Source organism: Trachurus trachurus (assembly GCF_905171665.1).
Source record: "Trachurus trachurus genome assembly, chromosome: 11".
Taxonomy (NCBI): Eukaryota; Metazoa; Chordata; class Actinopteri; order Carangiformes; family Carangidae; genus Trachurus; species Trachurus trachurus.
Window position 1 is genome coordinate 13,477,586 of NC_139904.1, and position 21,634 is coordinate 13,499,219.

Below are 21,634 nucleotides of genomic sequence, written 5' to 3' on the forward strand. Positions count from 1 at the left end.
GTGGAACTTCCCCTTTTATCTTATTTATTTATTTATTTATTTATTTACATCATATGCATTACTTAGTATTCACAGTTGGCCTTAGCTTTCATTTTCTCTTTCATCCCTGCACCTCAAACAACCCATTATACCACATGCTTTTCTGATAACTGAATGGAGTTGTCTTATTTGAGAATAGGAAATCACTATGTTTTTGTGTGTTTCTTTGAAACAACCAGGAAGAAGAATTGTATCTTTGTGTGACAAAGGCCATTGAGCATGTGCTCAGGAATGTGACAAAGCTACTATAAAAGCATGTGTTTGTCCAGGTAGGTACACTTGGCTGTGAGAAGGCAAAGCTCCACACTCAGATACTGAAGCTCTGACAACATTAAAGCACACTCAACTCTGTAAGTATCATCTTATTTCTATCCTGACTTTATGGACGGTCATGTCTAATTTATGGAGAAACACCTGATGTTACTACTGCTGAACATTCAAATCTCATTCTCATTTCTTATGTCATCAAAAGGTCTCTTGATCATCTCATAAGGAATAAATTAGACAGGTAAACATTTTTGATTTTCAACATCCACTGTGCTCAACAATAACTTAATTTTGCTGGGTATAATCCAACATATCTCTCTCACTATGAATTTCTTTGACAGAATGCACTACGTTGTCCTCTTCACTCTGCTCACAGCCTGTGTGCTGGTTAATGGTAAATGTCATTAATTTCACTAGTTTATCTATAATTCTGTATGTAAAGTGTTATGGATAAGGTTAAGTTAATGATCTTTACTACTACTACTTTTATCTTTCCAGGTCAGTCTCAGTATTACTCCTACTCCCCAGCCGTGGGGTCAGGAAGTGGCACCTCCTACAGTCTGACAGGAGAGGGCCGTATCACAGCTGTACGGGTGTGGGAGCGCTACAACAGCTACATCTATGGGTTAATATCAAATATGTTTTATCTGGTTTTGCTGTTTTTATTATTGGACACATTTGGATAATAATAATAACAATAACAATAATAATAATAATCATAATCATAATCATAATAATGACAAGTGTCATACACATTACACATAACTCCTTAATTGTGATCCATTTGTCTGTTTTTCTTCCACAGTATCCAGTTCCGTTATGGCTACATCTGGTCTCGTATCATTGGCTCTGTATCTGGTCAACCCCACGAGATCAAGTTGTTTGACGGCGAAGCCATCATCCAGATTTCTGGGAAGTATGCTTCCTATGTGCAGTCAGTGGTGTTCGTCACTAACAGAGGCCGTTCACTGCAAGTTGGCCAGCCCTCAGGCCACTCCTTCAACATGTACCCCACCAACAGCCAGGCTGAGCTGCGCTTCATCAGTGGCCGAGTCAGTGGATACATCAGATCTATGGGAGCACACTGGGGGATTGTACCAAACAACAACACTGAGTTAATGGGCCATTAATAGACTTGATAGAATCACAGTCATCAATATATTATCTGTGGTAACATTTCCATGAATAAATGTCTGAACAATTGTACACATTATTAATAGTGTCTGATGTTAGCTCTAAGTTTTTCAGTTTGTTATTGAATGATGCGGGTGAACTGTAACATTCCCAATTTGTAAAACACACAAAGTACTGAATAAAGTCAAATTAAATGTTCATTTTCACTTGTTGATTCATTATGTGTTAGTAAAAGACAAATAGACAACCGGTAAAAAAACACAGGATATGCACCTAGTGTGTAGCTGAAGGTGACATCTCGCTCCCTTCATTAGGTAGGTATAGTCTCTTTGGAATTCATAATGTAATGACGTTAAAGCCTTTAATTTTATATGCAAAAGTCTCTTGTTTCTGCTGATGTCTCTGTGTGACCTACAGTACAACAGCAAATGAGCCCATCGGTGTGAAGATAAGCTATTTCTAAATAGTGTAACTGGGAGGCAGGGGTCGGGTTCATCCATGGATGAAATGATTTACGACACTCAGACCTGGAGACGGCACGCGCGACAGGGCTCAAGACTGTCCTGTCTCCCGGGGACGTCAAAATATGTACAGGTCCAGTGGCGTGCACAGGGGGGGGGGGCAGGGGGGGCGGTCGCCCCCCCCCTCGTGGCCCAATTGTTGAAAAACGCGTGCTAAAGTGCCCCCTGGGAGCCAAAACGCGCGTTAAAGTGCCCTCTTGGAAGCCAAAACACGTGCTAAAGTGTCCTCATGGGGGGCAAAACGTGTGTTAAAGTGCCCTCTAGGAGCTAAAACGTGTGCTCAAGTGCCCTCATGGGGGCCAAAACGTGTGCTAAAGTGCCCTCTAGGAGCCAAAACGTGTGCTAAAGTGCCCTCTAGGAGCCAAAACGTGTGCTAAAGAGCCCTCTAGGAGCCACAATGCGTGCTAAAGTGCCCTCTAGGAGCTGAAACGCGTGCTTAAATGCCCTCTTGGGAGCCAAAACGCGTGCTAAAGTGCCCTCATGGTAGCCAAAACGTGTGCTAAAGTGCCCTCATGGTAGCCAAAACGTGTGCTAAAGTGCCCTCTTGGGAGCCAAAACACGTGTTAAAGTGCCCCCTTGGAAGCCAAAATGCGTGCTAAAGTGCTCTCTAGGAGCCAAAACGTGTGCTAAAGTGCCCTCTTGGGGGCCAAAACACGTGTTAAAACAGGCCAAATCGACGTTTTTTTAGTCTTAAGGTATCGATATTAAAACAGGCCAAATCGATGTTAAAAAAGGCCAACATTTTTTCGCCGCCGACCTGTGGTCGCCGGCCAAACGCACCATGTCACTACAGTCTCACTCTTGTCATTTTCTGAAACTTGGCAGCCCTGAAAGTGCCCTCTAGGAGCCACATCTAGGAGCCAAAACATGTGCTAAAGTGGCCTCTTGGGAGCTAAAACACGTGTTAAAGTGCCTTCAGGGAAGCCAAAACGTGTGCTAAAGTGCCCAGTGGCGAGGACGCGCTATTAGGTGCCCCTTTTTTTCCTTTTCGCCCCTGCCCTTCAAAAAGTCTGTGCACGCCACTGTACAGGTCTATTTGGGAATTAATAACAACCAGGTCACAGTCGGGACGAAGATTATTACATTTATTTTTTTATTTTTTGGCACTGAAAATGCACATATCGTTTTTTAAACAGGCTACTTTTCCAAAGTAATTTGCCTAAAACTGCTGACATGGAGACTCGACATGCAAGCCAGATAAGCGTCTTTACGACAATACGCGCTAGAGCTAATGGGAGATCAGATGCAGTCTTCATTCCGGCAAAACTCTACCGCTTTTGTCCACAGGGGTCACCAAATTCAACACAAAACGAAAGTTCTTTGTAGGGGCTTTACTGTAATAAAAGTAAAAAGTAGCCAGTTTGTTTGTCACATTTGATAGGTAATTTATTGTTTAACATTTAGGGAGATATTTATTGTCTATGAGTTGTGGCAGGTATCTGTCATTCATGGACTTCCTGTTTTATTTTTGACATCAGTATTCATTCCTGTGTAGTTTTATCACTTCCTGTCAAGTCCCATTGTTCTGTTCCCAGTAATCACCACACCTGTTTCCCATTCTTGGGCGGACTGTCATTGTTACCTTTGTGTATTTTGCTCTCTCGCGTTTCTTCCGAGCGTTGCCAGTAAGTGTACGACTTGGTTTTGCTTCATTGGTTTTTCTGATTTTTGCTTCAACCTCTTTGGATTTGTTTGCCTGGTATCAGACTCCATCCTTGTATGGCCCTGCCTGTTTACCAAGTAAAGATTTTTGGAATTTCAAACTGTACTGTGTGTGTGTGTGTCCCCACTCTGCTACTGAGTCACCTACTTGTCCCATGTGAATATAATCTGGCCATGACTGACAGCAGAGAGTGGCCTAACTCAGTACCTAACTGTAAACAACAACAGTCTTCTTCTTATTTCAGTAGGGTAAGGTCGACCTCACTGCCCCCACACCAACCTCACGGCTGTGCCATTGACATCCTCCGAGGTGCCACTCTCCCACTCGCTGTACTGGCTGTCCGCCCCAGAGATTTAGGCTATGGAGGAGTACAGTAAATCCAAGGGGCCTTGTGCTGTTAATGATGCTGAAAGGGCGATTGAATCTTGGCATTAACCTTTTGTTTTATTGTGTAACATCACATATAAAAACAGTAAAAATAGATCTTATCTGTACTCATTCCACACACTAAAAACTGTTAGGTTAAAAAATAACCCAATTTTAACCCAACTGCGGGGTCGAATAAGGACCAACTACGTTTTGGGTTATTTCAACCCAAGGAATTGGGTTATTCTTTTTGACCCAATTCAAACCAAAAGTTGGGTTATACTAACCCTACAACATTGGGTTAATTTTAACCCAACTATTGGGTTGAGCAAGCACTTAACTCATTGAGTGCCAACCACGTAATTTCTCGTTTTTCGTTCCCATGCGTTGAGTGCCAAAAACGAGATTTCTCGTTACTGTTATTGTTGTGTCCCCCCCATGGTGGATTTGTGAATAGAACAACAATTGTTGTATATATTTATCTTACACGAGCCCTTAATGCAAGTGTCAGAAGAGCGACAGGCACAAACAGAGCATCTTTCATAAAAGACGCTGTATCTCCTTTTCTAGAAAAAAAGCAGGGATTTTGGTGAAACCCAGCCATGTTTAGCTTGAGTTTTCTCAGGAATGGAGGCACATAGAAACAAATGGTTTGTGGCCATTTGCAGCATAAAGTTTCACCTTTCAAATGAGCCACAGTATGTGTTGGTGGCAATAATATAGAATACACTGTGGTACAATCCCCTCACAAGGCGCTTTCTAAATAAAATGTATTATTATTATTATTATTACTGTGGCTGTACAAAAATTGTCAAAAATGGTCTAAATTGCCGGTACACTTGACTAAAACTTTGGAAAGGAGCGCGGCACTCAATGAGTTACTAATACGCAACCCAATCCATTTCAATCACATAATTAGTAGTTAATATTCTCAGTTGGCCTAAGCTTTCTTTTTCTCTTTCATTACCACAAGTCAATCAACCCATAAAACCACATATTTTTCTGATCACTCAAACACATCAGGGTGTTTACTTTGGCAAATGAAAATCACCATGTGTTTGTGTGTTTCTTTGAATCTATGTCAACCAGGAAGAATAACTGCATCTATGTGTGGCTATAGTGCCATTAAGCATGTGCTCAAGAATTTGACAACGATACTATAAAAGCATATGTCTGTCCAGGTAGGTACACTGCGCTGAGAGGAGGCAAAGCTACACACACAGATGTTGAACATCTGACAACATTAAAGCACACTCAGTAAGTATCAGCTTATTTCTATCCTGACTTTGTGGATGGTCATGTCTAATTTATAAAATATATATATATATTGCTACTAATGAACTTAACCATTTCATTCTCATTTTTTAATTTCATCTTCAACAGGTCTCTTGATCATCTTGCAAGGAATAAATTAGACAGGTAGAAATTCTGATTATTTCATCCACTGTGCTCAATAATAACTCAGTAGTTGCTGGGTATATAACTTATAATTATAATTTCCGATCTAACAAATCTTTCTCATCATACATTTCTTTCACAGAATGCATTACGTTGTCATGTTTAATTTATGAATAAACACCTGGATAAACTGAATCATTTCATTTTCATTTTTTAAATTTCATCATCAACAGGTCTCTTGATCATCTTGCAAGGAATAAATTAGACAGGTAAAAATTCTGATTATTTCAAAATTCACTGTGCTCGATAATAATAGGTAAATAATAATTTATAATCTAACAAATCTCCCTCATTGTGAATTTCTTTCACAGAATGCACTACGCTGTACTCTTCACGCTGCTTACAGCCTGTGTGCTGGCTAATGGTAAATTTCATTATCACACAAGTCACACTTTAACTGTAATATGTAAAGTGGACATATGAAAATTCGCTGTCTAACCCTAACCCTAACCCCCTAACCTTAAATAGTTAAATTAAGGATCTTTACTAACTTTGTGAACGCCCCATGCAATATTTCAATTTTGTGTCAGACAAACAAAATCGAACGGAATAAGATGAAATCAAATTAAATAATAATAACAATAAAAACAACAACAATAATAATAATAAAATAAAAGTTTGTTTCCTATTTTCTTAATTATTATTTTTTTTTATCTTCCCAGCCCAGTCTCAGTATTACTCCTACTCCCCAGCTGTGGGGTCTGGCAGTGGCCGCTCCTACACTCTGACAGGAGAGGGCCGTATCACAGCTGTACGGGTGTGGGAGCGCTACAACAGCTACATCAACGGGTGAATATCAAATATGTTTTATCTGGTTTTGCAGTTTCATTATGTACATATTGGATAATAATAATAATAATAATAATAATAATAATAATAATAATAATAATAATAATAATAATAATAATAATAATAATAATAATACATTTTATTTATAAGTGCTTTTACAAATGCTCAAAGACACTTTACACTTAAAAAATCATAAAATAGAGCAATTCATAATATAATCATATATAATATAATAAACCAATTAAATGATATTATATTTTCATTGTCAGGCAAATGATATGACAAAGGTCAAGCCTGGTGTTGTTTTAAAATGTTTTTCTTATTGTCGCTAAATCAAGAGGCAACAATACATAGTAGAGCTTTTGCTACTATTGTCAGTTGTGGATTTAATATGGAAAAGTGTCATACATGTTACACATAACTACTATATATAATTTAGTTTTGGCATTTTTCATTGTGTACTGGACACATCTGGATAGTGATAATAAATAAACTAATGACTTGGAGTATTTGTTGTGGGGCAAATACTTAAGCCAAGGCTTGTTTTCTTGCTGTTAACAAATAGAGATTAGAAATAGAGAGTGATACCTATTTTTCCTCTCACAGCTTCCAGTTCCGTTATGGCTTCATCTGGTCTCCTGTTGCTGGATACACATATGGTCGACCCCAAGAGATGGAGTTGTTTGACGGTGAAGCCTTCATCCAGATTTCTGGGAAGTATGCTCACTACCTGCAGTCCGTGGTGTTCGTCACTAATAGAGGCAGATCGCTGCGGGCGGGCCAGCCCTACGGCCACTCCTTCAACATGTACCCCAACAACAGCCAGACTGAGCTGCGCTTCATCAGTGGCCGAGTCAGTGGACACTTCAGACCAGCCATCACCTCCATCGGAGCACATTGGGGGATTGTACCAAACAACAACACTGAGTTAGTGGGCCATTAATAGACTTGATTGAATCACAGTCATCAATGTATGCTCTGTAGTAGCATTTCCTTAAATGTCTGAATCATTGTACACATAATTAATAGTGTTTGATATTAGCTCTTGGTTTTTCAGTTTGTTCTTTTTGTATCCTTCCTGATCATATTTTCTTATGATGCTGGTGAACTGTAACATTCCCAATATGTAAAACATACAAACTATTGAATAAAGTCTAATTAAATGATCATTGTGACTTGTTGATTCGTTATGTGTCAGTAAAAAGACAAACTGATAATTAACCATCTGGTACAAAAACACAGGATGGTAATTTTCATACGGTAGAGTAGTTGAATGTGATATCTTGCTCCCTACATTAGTTTTAAGGTTGGTAGGCTGCGGGGCGGCAGTGGCTCAGGTGGTAGAGCAGGTCGTCCAATGATCAGAGGGTTGGCGGTTTGAATCCCGCTCTGTCCCAGTCGCTGTCGTAGTGTCCTTGGGCAAGACACCTTACCCACCTTGCCTCGTGTGAATGTGTATGAATGATCATGGTGGTTGTCGGAGGGGCCGTTTGGCGCGGAATGGCAGCCACACTCAGTATTCATTCCTGTGCTGTTTCATCACTTCCTGCCAGTACAAGCACCCATTCTTTGCCATACGGTCATTGTTAGCAATCAATCAATCAATTTGTTTATTTCGGGCATGTCAATTTAAATCATCATCATCACACTTCATCTTAGTTCAAATAATACAATACACATGGCCGAAAGGGAAAGCGGGAGAAGCAAAAGCTTATCTAGTCCCGCCCCCATTACCCACAGAAGATAGTTAGGATACCCTTCTGTACTTTTCTCACTCGTGTTATTTCCTAGTGTTGACAACAAGTGTACGACTTGATTTTGCTTCATCGGTTTTTCAGATTTCTGCACTGACCCCTTTGGATTTGTTTGCCTGGTATCAGACTACTTCCCTGTGTATTACCCTGCCTGTTTACTGAGTAAAGATTTGGGGGATTTGAAACTGTACTCTGTGTGTGTCCCCACTCTGCTACTGAGTCACGTTGTAATTGTCTCAGGCCCTGTGAATATAATGGCCATGACTGACTCAGCAGAGAGGGACCCTCTTTGCGCTGCCTCACAAGGCAGACGCCTGCAAGAGACGAGCAAACTCTCACAAGATTGTTCAGGGTCTCCAGGAACAACAAGAGACCTTCAGATTCTCCATGGCAGAGAAGCTTCAGCTGCACCCCAGCTGCACAGGAATCTGTAGAGCTTCCCCCACCTGTACTGCCTCGGGCTAACCCACCTGCCCACTACAAACCTCAGTCTCCCCTCATCAAAACGTATGATGGCTAACCTGATACCTGCCAGTCTCTTCTGACTTTATGCTCACTAACTTTTAAAATGTAACCATGTTTCTCCCCTACTGAGTGTTTCAGGGTGGCTTTCAGTCAGTCAGTCAGTAAGACCATCTCACAGGGAGGGCAAGAGGAACACAGGTCCCCTCGGTGTCATTCGCTGGAGGCTTTTTCTAAAGCTCTGGGGAAGATTTTTCTCCTAACCTCCGGACGAAAAGCTGCTCGGTCCTTGCTGACTCTGAGACAGGGCAAGAACTGGGTTTTTTGACTTAATTTGTTGTACATTTCAGGATATCAGACCTCCATCCAGATCTGCCTGCCCTGACAACAACTAAGGGTGCGGCACCCTCAACCAGTCACAAGGAGTCCATGCTGGTCCAGACCAGTCCCAGCCTGGTCAGATGCATGCAAACATGAACTGATGAAGCCTCTTGGATGAGAGGTGAAACGTCTTCCTAGACAAATAATCAAGTCCAGTTGCGTTTGATTTAAATTTCCTTGAGACACTCTGGGAGACTTTACAGTGCAAACAACAATAACTAACATCTGAAATGGACTTCCAGTGTCAGTGCTCATGCTTGTGGAACAATCTCCCATTTATCTTCATATTGAGAATGTGTTGTCTTTTTGCTTTTGTAAGATTATTTCTTTCATGTTGAAATTTTATATACTACATGTTGTGGAACGCCTGGATGAATGGTGCTGTCTATGGTGCTGAAAGGGTGATTGAATCTTAGCATTAACCTTTTTGTTTTATTGTGTAACATAACAACAGAAAACACACATTGCACATGCTACATTTGATTTGACATCCAGCATTTCATATTTCGTATTATTATGTGGAACATCAGAAAAAATGTGGAAAATGTATCGCTGCATCAGCTTGTTTTTGCAGACATCATGGTTGCAATCCATTTCAATCACACAATGTGCATTAGTTAATATTCTCAGTTGGCCTAAGCTTGCATTATCTCTTTTATCACCACACCTGGATCAACCCATGATACCACATTTTTTTCCGATCACTCAAACGTGTCGGTAGTCTACTTTGAGAAAAGGGAGGCACCAAGTTTTTGTGTATTATTGAGGCTATGTCAACCAAGAAGAAGAATCACATCTATGTGCTCAGGAATGTGACAAAGCTACTATAAAAGCATGTGTCTGTCCAAGTAGGAACACTTTGCTGAGAGGAGGCAAAGCTACACACACAGATGTTGAAGCTCTGACAACATTAAAGCACACTCAGTAAGTATCATCTTATTCATATCCTGAATATTTGGATGGTCATGTTTAATTTATGGATAAACACCTGAATAAACTTAACCATTTAATTTTCATTGTTTTAAACTTCATCATCAACAGGTCTCTTGATCATCTTGCAAGGAATAAATTAGACAGGTAAAAATTCAAATTATTTCAAAATTCACTGTGCTCGATAATAATAGGTAAATAATAATTCATGATCTAACAAATCTCCCTCATTGTGAATTTCTTTCACAGAATGCACTACGTTGTCCTCTTCACGCTGCTTACAGCCTGTGTGCTGGCTAATGGTAAATTTCATTATCACACAAGTCACACTTTAACTGTAATATGTAAAGTGGACATATGAAAATTCGCTGTCTAACCCTAACCCTAACCCCCTAACCTTAAAGGGACAACGAGGAGTTTCTATTCGGTTATAAAAAAGTCTCACGTTAATGTGGATGAATCTCCGCTACTCACACTTGTTAATGGCTCCATTTTCGCTAAATATATCGATCTGTCTCTATCGTTATTTTGTTATTATTAGTGGTGGCGGAAATGCTGGTCGAGCCGACCAGCGTTTCCTTCATGGCGAGTTATGAGAATAACGCCGCAGAATCGCCGTTTATGGTCGGAACTACGATGGTATGTGAACCTCTTTGAACCTCTGACTTTAATTTTTGATGAATGAAAACATGAGTCCGTCTTGCGCCGGGTCAAAGAAATGTACGGTGCGCGCGGAGGCTCATAAATGTAGTGTGAAAACGCTTCGCTTTTCCAAAACTCCTCGTTGTCCCTTTAAATAGTTAAATTAAGGATCTTTACTAACTTTGTGAACGCCCCATGCAATATTTCAATTTTGTGTCAGACAAACAAAATCGAATGGAATAAGATGAAATCAAATTAAATAATAATAATAATAACAATAAAAACAACAACAATAATAATAATAAAATAAAAGGTTGTTTCCTATTTTCTTAATTTTTTTTTTTTTTATCTTCCCAGCCCAGTCTCAGTATTACTCCTACTCCCCAGCTGTGGGGTCTGGCAGTGGCCGCTCCTACACTCTGACAGGAGAGGGCCGTATCACAGCTGTACGGGTGTGGGAGCGCTACAACAGCTACATCAACGGGTGAATATCAAATATGTTTTTTCTGGTTTTGCAGTTTCATTATGTACATATTGGATAATAATAATAATAATAATAATAATAATAATAATAATAATAATAATAATAATAATAATAATAATAATAATAATAATAATAATAATAATACATTTTATTTATAAGTGCTTTTGTGCTTTTACAAATGCTCAAAGACACTTTACACTTAAAAAATCATAAAATAGAGCAATTCATAATATAATCATATATAATATAATAAACCAATTAAATGATATTATATTTTCATTGTCAGGCAAATGATATGACAAAGGTCAAGCCTGGTGTTGTTTTAAAATGTTTTTCTTATTGTCGCTAAATCAAGAGGCAACAATACATACTGTAGTAGAGCTTTTGCTACTATTGTCAGTTGTGGATTTAATATGGAAAAGTGTCATACATGTTACACATAACTACTATATATAATTTAGTTTTGGCATTTTTCATTGTGTACTGGACACATCTGGATAGTGATAATAAATAAACTAATGACTTGGAGTATTTGTTGTGGGGCAAATACTTAAGCCAAGGCTTGTTTTCTTGCTGTTAACAAATAGAGATTAGAAATAGAGAGTGATACCTATTTTTCCTCTCACAGCTTCCAGTTCCGTTATGGCTTCGTCTGGTCTCCTGTTGCTGGATACACATATGGTCGACCCCAAGAGATGGAGTTCTTTGACGGTGAAGCCATCATCCAGATTTCTGGGAAGTATGCTCACTACCTGCAGTCTGTGGTGTTCGTCACTAACAGAGGCAGATCGCTGCGGGCGGGCCAGCCCTACGGCCACTCCTTCAACATGTACCCCAACAACAGCCAGACTGAGCTGCGCTTCGTCAGTGGCCGGTTCCATGGAGCCATCACCTCCATTGGAGCACATTGGGGGACTGTACCAGACAGCAACACCGAGTTAACTGGCCATTAATTGGCCTTAAATTAAAACTTTCTAAACATAAAAATCTGATTAGTCAACAATGTATGCTCTGTAGTAGAGTATCTCCATAAATGCCTGAAATCATCAGGTATGAATAGTGTCTGATATTGGCTCTTGGTTTTTCAGTGTGTTGTTCATGTATCCTAATCTTATTTCCTCATGATGCTGTTAAACTGTAACCATGTTGAGAACTGTAAATTTGTAAAATAAATATGAAACATTACAGTGGTGTCCTTCAGTCTCATTGAATGATTTACGGGCTAAAGAAGCTGTTGAAAGCCCCACAATGCACCCTATAACTCCAGGTGGTCACATCTGAGTTGACGACTGTTCTGGTGACTGTAGTTGAGAAATGATTCATTTGTTCCTGAGCTACCGCATCACTTACATACTAAGCAAAGACCGCTGTCAAAGTAGGTAAAGAATAAGTAGAGTTTCCACACACATCTGCACAGGCGTAATAATGCAAGCCAAGCTTGACCTGTACTGTAGGCCTACTTGTCTGCTACAAGCCATATAGTTATTATGGCAATCTCCCATCAAAAAGCCCAAGACTGTCCATAATGCGCATGCAAACCTCCTGCAAAAACGCCATTGTAAATGACAAAGGTGCAAAGTAGCATGGCCTGGTACTCAAACAAGCTTCCCAAGACAGGAGCATGCTGTGGCCAACAGAGGGCAGAGCACATCGTTAAACTTTAATTGGTCAAGCACTGCTTTGTCTTCCTTGTCCTGACCGTGCACCACTAGCACGTACACAGCTCACAGCAATCAGCAAACATCTGTGAGCTTAATGTTGGAGTTACTACACTGGTTGGCCGAGTTTTTGGCTTTTTTGATTGGTTGCTGCAGCTTACGATAAGGACTGTTTCTGAGGAATTTAGCCACAAAATAATTTCCTCAAATAATGGCCGCTCTTTACCTCAGCTGCAAAAGGTAACACCCTTTATCTAATGCAGGTTGGATTGGAGTCAGACCTTCCCTCTGCTTTATGTCTATAATTGAACAAAGCAATGCTTAATTATAATGCCTAATTTTGATCTCTTCTCCTTTCCCCCCATTAAAGTTACACCTCATTCAAACTCACCACTTCTTTTAACTGTTTCAAATAAAAACCCCACTAAGTCTTTTTTTGCTGTGCGGATGTGTTGCAGCTTGCATGTTTACTGTTAAAAACGTATATGAGGATTTGAATATGGGCTTTCTGTTTAATTTGCATATTGAGCATTAGTTAGAACTGGAATCTTCCAGAGAGGAGAATTTTCACCAAATATTTGTGCATTCCAGTGGTTTTCTAGCAGCTGTATCCTTATTTAGGACACTGTTATTTCACATGTTTCCCATATCCTTGTATGAATCACACAGCTAATAATGACACTGAAAGAAAGTTCCTCCAAGAAAACTTTTCTTAACCTTTTTAAAACTCCTGTAAACCAGGTCTGTCATTTCACCTGGAAAAAATATGATGCACCATGATTATACAATAGGTTGCCTACTGGGTAATCAAATACAAACAAATAAGTCTACCTATCTATTCAAGTATTTGACACCAATGTTTAGAATTACAGGAATTAAACACTGCCAGTCACTGCTAGGTATTTAATTACCTGTTCAAAAATGTTTCTGATTTTTCATCTCTCAATTTCCCTCAGAGAATTAGAACCTACATCCTGTTACTGCCAGGTTGAATGCTTCAGCTGGTACAAAGTCACATACCTCTGTCTTTGCAGTCATGTCATCATGGCACATTTTTTCTGATTAATCAAAGACATAGTGATGTTTATCAAGAGATGACAGGAATGCACCTATTTTTTGTTTCTCTGCATGCCTATCAACAAGGAAGAAGATCTGCATCAATGAACGGGAAAGACTGTTTAAAAGAAGCGTATTAATGAGCTGCAGCTGTATAAAATCAAAAGTGTCTGTACAGGACAACACAGTGCACTGAGAGGCTGAAGCTTCACAAGACTGCAGCACACTTGGACACTGCACATGTGTAAGTATCTGCTATCTTTTAAATCCCATTCTGTTTATTGATGTAATTTAATAAGAAATATGTTGATTGTCACATTTCTATCTAATAATATGTTTTAAAAATTCAGCAAAACTAAATATCTGGTGTTACATATACTGACTGAATATTTTTTTCATTTCATCACCTACAGGTGTCTCTTGACCATCTTGCAAGGAATAATCATAATAATAACAGGTAAAAACTGTGTTCTATAATAACTCAATAATTGATAAGTGAAAAAAAGCAGTCCTGATTACTTTCTTTCACAGAATGCACTACGTCTTCATCTTCACTCTACTCACAGCCTTTGTGCTGACTGATGGTAAGATTCATAATTTCTTACAGTTTAATAGTGTGTTGTAGTTTGAACACTCCAGTTTTGATGCATAATAATCTTGTGCATGTATGTTGTCACCTAGACATAAGAATATTATACTAAAAAAACACCATATAGATAATCCATTTAAATACAGTCGTGTTCTTTACCAGATGAAATGAAACAAAATAAATAAGATGATATAAATGGAAATAAAAATCAAAGATTGTTTCTTGTTTTCTTAAGTTTGCCTTTCTTTTGTCTTGCCAGGCGTGTCTCAGTATTACTCCTACTCCCCATCCGTGGGGTCTGGGAGTGGACGCTCTTACACTCTGACAGGAGAGGGCCGTATCACAGCCGTGCGTGTCTGGGAGGCCTACAACTACTACATCAACGGGTCAGTATCTGATATATAAATTAGTTTTGGCATTTTTCATTATGTACATATATAGGACACATAATGATAATAAATAAACTAATGACTTGGTGTATTTGCTGTGGGGCAAATACTTAAGCCAAGGCTTGTTTTCTTGCCGTTAACAAATAGAGGCCACAACTGACAGTAAATAGTACTGTAGATCTGTTGGGATTATTGTCAGTTGTGCATTAATATGGACAAGTGTCATAAACACATTACACACAACTCCCTCATTGTGATACATTTGTCTATTTTTCCTCTCACAGCTTCCAGTTCCGTTATGGCTTCGTCTGGTCTCCTGTTGCTGGATACTCAAATGGTCGACCCCAAGAGATGGAGTTGTTTGACGGCGAAGCCTTCATCCAGATTTCTGGGAAGTATGCTCACTACCTGCGGTCCGTGGTGTTCGTCACTAACAGAGGCAGATCGCTGCGGGCGGGCCAGCCCTACGGCCACTCCTTCAACATGTACCCCGCCAACAGCCAGGCTGAGCTGCGCATCATCAGTGGCCGAGTCCATGGAGCCATCACCTCCATCGGAGCACACTGGGGGACTGTACCAAACAACAACACTAAGTACTGAGGAGGAGAGCAGGACTTCAGAGTTAGTGGCCAACATTTGGCCTTTAAAAAAGTTTTCAAACTTTCTAAACATAAAAATCTTTAGTAGTATTTCCATAAATCTCTGAAATCATCAGGTATACAGTAGTACATTTGTACACATACAGTAAAAGATACTTTCTGATATAGCCGTTGATTTTTCTCTGTGCTGCTGTTGGTGAGTTGTCAATTTTGGTTGTAATGTATGGTGCCGTCAATTGATTTAAAATATTTAATTGCAATGTACTGCATGAGTGTCCATAATTAATCGTAATTATACATATTATACATATTAATTGCATTTTGTACCTCTTGTACCTCGTACTTTAAACATGTTTATTGGACAAATATGCTCGGCTTGCTCGCTTTACACAAATGCAACCTTATCAGACCAAAAACAATCACAAATGTTGTCCATTAATCACATGATTTTATCACTTTAACTTTGACTTATTTCTTTATCATGCCAGTAAACTGTAACAGTTCCAATATACTGTAAAGAACATACAAATTATTGAATAAAGTTAAACTGAATGCCCATTGTTACTTGTTGATTCATTATGTTTCGGTTAAAACAAGGAAAGTAAAGGACAGTAGTGCATTTTAATAGAATAGTGCATAAATAATTTGCATTGACATTTTGCTCCCTACTTTAGTTAAAGGGATATTTCAACATTTTGGCAAATTCGTCTATCGCTATAATCCCTATAGTTTTAGGAGTAGCCTACAGTAGGTTTATTACTTTCAATTGTCGGTACAAGCTGTTTTTAGATCGGCGGGGCAGAGACGTGAGCTGCTCAGCTAACACAACGGAAGCACACGGTATTTCCACGTTTCCCTCATCAAACTAGATACATGATCCAACAACTCTAAAACACTCTTGTGGACAAGTTGTGACCTGCACATTCGCAGTTGTTGGATTGTGTATTTGATGAGTTTGATGAGGGAAAGGCGAAAATACCGTGCGCCGTGCAGAGCTCATGTCTCTGCTCCGCCGATCTAAAAATAGCTTGCACCGACAATTAAAGGTAATGAACCTACTTTAGGGATTATAGGCGAATATGCCAAAATGTTGAAATATCCCTTTGAGAGAGTTTGTGGGTAATGTGTAGCTAATTGTTCACATTTGTGTGTTTATTTCTGTGTGGGAGATATTCACTGTCTGTATGAAGGTAATTTAGTCAGTGGAGATAAAACCAACACTGAGTTTTCTTACGGCCTTGTCTCAGTCAGCAGCATGAACATCCTGTAGCTAGCTGTCATACAATGTAATGGCTCAGTCTGCACTACAGGAATACTGTCATGCTCACTGAGTTTAGACATGTTCTGGACTCTATTCACTTCCTGTTTTATTTTGTTAAGCTCTGTTTCATCCTGGTTTCACTTCCACTTCCTGTTAAGTTTCCCGCCAGTTCTCAGCCACACCTGTTTGCCATCACTTGTCATCCACTCAGTACTTATACATCTTCTAGCATTCCATACCTACATTGGCAGATTGTCAAGGTTCCTCGGTTCTGAGCTCTCTCGCATTCTTCAAGCGTATACCTGTGTTTGACTTCTTGTCTGTATTTTGGACCCTGCTCTTGCCTTGCCCTGTTTGATACTTTCGCCTGTGGTTTTTGGACTGTTTTTTTTTTTTTTTAAGTATATTTTTTGGCTTTTTCGCCTTTATTTGATAGCACAGTGAGATAGACAGGAAAGGGGGAGGCAGAGAGAGGGGGAATGACACGCAGGAAAGGTCCGCCCGGCGCGGGACCCGAACCAGGGACGCCTGCGATGAGGATTGTAGCCTCTACATGGGGCGGCCGCTTTAACCACTGCGCCACGCACCGCCCCTTTTTGGACTGTTTTTGATTCTGCCGTTGTCGAGCCCGTACCATAGACTGTATAAAGAATGGACGTAGCACCCGTGACGTCACCCATTGGTTTGGGGGAGTCTGTTTTGTGCCGCTACTACGGGGGTTTGAACCGCGCCATGTTGGATTCTACTTGCCATATTTGGAGCGGTGCGGCCGTTAGCCGGCCGAGGGCCCGCCCACTGGCCTCGAAGCAGCGGTCTCCGGACCTGTCACTCAACGTTTCCGCGCCCTAATTGGCCAGAACTTTAAACCTAATAACAGTAAAACGGTAGAGTTTAAAAGAAATTCACCCCCCTCAGAGTGTGTGCGGGGGTAGAAACTATCAGTTGAGACCAAAAAACGTAATGGTACCAGGCTTTGATCATGTTTATTGAGGATGTAAAGTCGGCTTTTTTAACATGGGGGTCTATGGAGAATGCTCCCTTCTGGTACCAGCCCCCAGAGGAAGCCGGGGGGATTGCAGTTTTTTGAACGCGGAAGTGAGCTTCACTTCTCAGACCGACAACTGCCCCCTTGGCCCGTACCTGTACTTTACCCGTGGATTGCCTTTCTGTGAATGACCTCTGCTAGTCCTGTAATAAAGTGTGTGTTTGATCTCTGCACTTTGTTACAAATACAGTACAATCATTATAGGTAGAGCAGGAGAAAAAATGGAAATGGAAAAATGGTTTGGGCAGACTACAGTTTGAAAACACACAATTGAAAAGTCCAAGCCCCTTTCTCTCCAAAGCCATGCCTCCAGAGCACAGGAACGTGCAATGCTTGTCCTTTTCTGCTATATTGAGGCGACTGTGTCGTTAAATTTAGCAAGCTGGCATAAGCTCTGGCTCAAGCGTTGTCTTTTCTATACAGTAAATCTTTAAAGAGGGGTATGCGCAGAGGGGGGAGGGAGGGGCAGATTGCAGTTTGATAGACACATCACAATCCAATGAGCTCGTTGGTGGTGTTCAAAATTATTTGATGTTGTTTTTACAGGATTGTCCGTTTTTTTTTGGTTGCAATTGGGGTGTGAAGAGGATTTAAAGCAGTACAGTAAAAAATGCTTCAGAATAAATCTCCTCCCTGACCTTTTAGGACATACATCCTGACAAAGGTCCTGACGCTGGTTCGCATTCCTTCTCCAACCACCTTACAATACAGTATACAGTACATCTCATCATACCACATTTTTTCTGCTCGCTTACATGCAAAGTAATGTTTACTGTCATTCATAAACCCCTTCATCCATTTTAGCCAGCAAGAATATCTGCATTTTTGTATAGGTGAAAAACTTTAAGCCTCTACATCACAGTAGTATAAAATCATAGGTGTCTGTAAAGATCGACACAAAGCACTGAGAGAAACTGAAGCTGCACAAGGCTGCAGCACACTCGGATACTCAACCTGTAAGTATCTGCTTGTCTGATCCCCTGCTGTTTATTAGTGTAATCCACTGAGAAATATGTTGACTGTCACATTTTTATCTAAGAATATGTTAAAAAAAAAAACTTCAGCAAAACAAAATATCAAGTTGTTACAGATAAGTCATCTTTTGTTTCATCACCTACAGGTGTCTCTAAACCGTCTTGCAGGGACTAAATTAAACAGGTGAAACGTCCGTCTTCAATAATAACTCAATAATTGATAAGTGAAAAAAAAAACCTGGTTCATGACTTTCTTTCACAGAATGCACTACGTCGTGCTCTTCACTCTTCTCACAGCCTTTGTGCTGGCTGATGGTAAGTTTCATCATGTGTTACAGTTAAATGTGCTGTAGTTTTTGAATACTTAAGTTTTGATGCATGTGTGCATATGTTGTCAACAATACGTGAATTCAGTTAAATGATCTGGATTTTACTAGCTGAAATTAATCAAAATAATGTAGGTGAATTAAAATAAAGTAAATGACTGTCTCCTGTTTGCTATTTGTTTTTAAATCTCTCCAGCCCAGTCTCAGTATTACCAATACTCCCCATCTGTGGGGTCAGGAAGTGGCACTGCTTATACTCTGACAGGAGAGGGCCCTATCACAGCTGTACGGGTGTGGGAGCACTACAGCAACTACATCCTAGGGTGAATATCATATATATTTTATCTAGTTTTGCAGTTCTCATTATATTGGCCATGTCTGTATAATGACAATAAATAAACTAATGACTTTTATTTGCTGTGGGACAAGTAAAGTAAAGTCAGAAGGGACGTATGAGGGACTAACTTAAAAAACATATTTACAGCAGTTTTTATGAATTAAAGTTGTTGAAACACTACTGTAACTCCCTTATTGTGATACAGTTGTCTGTTTCTCGTTCCTTAGCTTCCAGTTCCGCTTTGGCGTTATCTGGGCTCCTCTTGCTGGCCGCATGTCTGGTGACACCAAGGAGATAGAACTGTATGACGGTGAAGCCATCATCCAGATTTCTGGGAAGTATGCTACCTATGTGCAGTCAGTGGTGTTTGTCACTAACAGAGGCAGATTGCTGCAGGCAGGTCAGCCTGCAGGCCACTCCTTCAACATGTACCCCACCAACAGCCAGGCTGAGCTGCGCATGATCAGTGGCCGGTTCAATTCAGCCGGTATCACCTCCTTTGGAGCACACTGGGGAATTTTACCAAGCAACTTCACTCAGAGCTGAGGAGGAGAGCAGGAATTAATGGTTGGTGGCCAATATCTGGTCTAAAAGAAAAGTTTTCATACTTTCTAAACATCAAAGTCTCTCTCTCTCTGTGTACAGTAGGCTACTTCTGTATTTCCATAATCTGCATGCCCAGTTTGTTCCAATAGAGTTGTTGTCAATCCAGATGTAAACAGTGAGAGAGTTGAAGTTATTATCAATTGGCCTCTAATAAAAGAACAAACATATGGTACCACCATACACATAATTTGTCGTTTCTGATAGCACCTCTTGTTTTGTTTTTTTCTTTGTGCTTCTGGTGGTAAATTGTCATTTTTTGTCATGATGTGTCTTTATCTTATTTGCTTACCAGCTCAGTAAACTGTATCTAACATTATCATCAAGTAAAATGTCAAGCATCACTTGTTGATCCTTTCCTTTTTTTAATTAATTAATTTATTATTATTATTATTATTATTATTTATCGTTATTTTTGGGAGAGGAGGGGGGTGATAGGAAAGCGACACAAAGAGAGGGGGGATGACATGCAGGTGGAATTGAACCAGGGTTGCTGCAGCGAGGACGACTAATGGCCTCTCCATATGGGGCACCAGCTCTGCAGTGAGCTAAACTGTTGAATTGTTGATTCTTAATGTGTTATAAGGAAGAATGTCTGAAGAAACACAAAAATTACCAGTTTTGCTTCCTACTGTGTTTGATCTTTGGGCTTTGATTTTTAATATCTCCCCTTTCCCAGAATGAATGTTCCTAAGTAAAACCCTTGTGGGTACACTTACTGATCTCTCATGGACACTGATGAAGTCTAACACTCCTTCCAAAACAGGACAGTTTATTGCAATACAATATGAGGAGAGGGCTTTTTTAAATCACACATTTAAAGTGGAGGTGAAGCAGCCAGCCAATTTAACATAATTCATTAAATGGATTTCCAGTGTGCTTAAACTTAGACAAACTAACACATGAAACACAAGCATTTAGGAGAAAATGCGAGTTGAAAATTGCATTTTTTAGCTAGTGCGCCGCCATCTTGTCGTTCGACTGTCCGTGACGTCACGGTGTTGGTTGCCTCCGCTGGCTGACAGCCACAGACAGTGAAAGTGAAGGACATAGCTACAGACAGAGACGGTAAAACATGAAACTGTGGAGGCACTGGATTAGAACAGACACAGAGGAGACCTCTACTGTGTTGCTCCTTCTGTGAACTAGTTTTACAGTGTTAAAAACTAGAAAAAAACCCTCTTTTTTTCATTAACTGCCGCTAAGGAGCCGCAGCAGCAGCGGAGCTGTTATCAAGACTCCTCTGCTGATCTGGTGTGATCATTTCTTACAGCATGTTTACATCCAGTCTGGATGTGGTCCAGAGGAAAATTCTGATCAACTCTGAAAGTTGATCATTCACCGGATCAACCAACAACAACCTGACTTTACTCCGACAGTTTTCAGTTTAGCTGCCTCAGCCCGTCCTCCCCCGACCGGCCCACGTTCACACCGTGATAAGCATCAGTCACCGCGGGGAGAGAGAGGCTGGACCCTCCGCTAGTCCGCTCACACACCGAGGGATCACCCCCCCCACACACACACACACACACACACACACACACACACCCCCCCACACAGCAGCAGCGATCTGATGACAATGGTATTAACTGTAATAGCGCCCATCAATAAGAAGGGAAGATCTCTGATCTCATCCTCCACACACCCAGCCCTCAGCAGAAGACTATTCAAACAATAAATATGTCTTACCTTTACAACAGGTGTCCAACACAGTCAGCAGCAGCAGTCATCCAGCTCCAACAGTTTAATAATCCACCGATATTCCCGTTTACATGGCGTTCCTCGCAGCCATAGACTGTAAAAGCTCGCAGCCAGCGCGGTGTTTCATTCATTTGCATTGTGTGAAAAAAAAAAAAAAAAATTAGCGGCGGCAACAGCCGTGTTTCTGATCAACCGGACCTGTGTTG

General features: G+C 40.3%; 4 protein-coding genes across 4 annotated transcripts; all 4 read left to right on the forward strand.

Annotated features, from left to right (window-relative positions):
* Nucleotides 1–331: 331 nt before the first annotated feature.
* On the forward strand, nucleotides 332–8,456 carry LOC310993185 (zymogen granule membrane protein 16-like; the record flags this gene model as incomplete). Its single annotated transcript, XM_083981500.1, has 6 exons — nucleotides 332–389; nucleotides 512–547; nucleotides 648–700; nucleotides 805–931; nucleotides 6,844–7,144; nucleotides 8,268–8,456. Exons 3-6 carry the CDS (start codon nucleotides 649–651, stop codon nucleotides 8,454–8,456), a joined length of 669 nt encoding a protein of 222 aa, XP_083837626.1. The 5' UTR covers nucleotides 332–389; nucleotides 512–547; nucleotide 648.
* Nucleotides 8,457–10,014: 1,558 nt separating this feature from the next.
* On the forward strand, nucleotides 10,015–11,843 carry LOC310993186 (zymogen granule membrane protein 16-like; the record flags this gene model as incomplete). Its single annotated transcript, XM_083981501.1, has 3 exons — nucleotides 10,015–10,066; nucleotides 10,764–10,890; nucleotides 11,519–11,843. 3 exons carry the CDS (start codon nucleotides 10,015–10,017, stop codon nucleotides 11,841–11,843), a joined length of 504 nt encoding a protein of 167 aa, XP_083837627.1.
* A 2,293-nt stretch (nucleotides 11,844–14,136) lies between these two features.
* On the forward strand, nucleotides 14,137–15,182 carry LOC310993187 (zymogen granule membrane protein 16-like; the record flags this gene model as incomplete). The annotated part of the gene is made up of 3 exons (XM_083981502.1): nucleotides 14,137–14,188; nucleotides 14,453–14,579; nucleotides 14,867–15,182. The coding sequence occupies 3 exons, from the start codon at nucleotides 14,137–14,139 to the stop codon at nucleotides 15,180–15,182; spliced, it is 495 nt and encodes a 164-aa protein (XP_083837628.1).
* A 3,542-nt stretch (nucleotides 15,183–18,724) lies between these two features.
* LOC310993188 (zymogen granule membrane protein 16-like) lies at nucleotides 18,725–19,670 on the forward strand (the record flags this gene model as incomplete). The annotated part of the gene is made up of 3 exons (XM_083981503.1): nucleotides 18,725–18,776; nucleotides 18,984–19,110; nucleotides 19,352–19,670. 3 exons carry the CDS (start codon nucleotides 18,725–18,727, stop codon nucleotides 19,668–19,670), a joined length of 498 nt encoding a protein of 165 aa, XP_083837629.1.
* Between the last annotated feature and the right edge of the window lie 1,964 nt (nucleotides 19,671–21,634).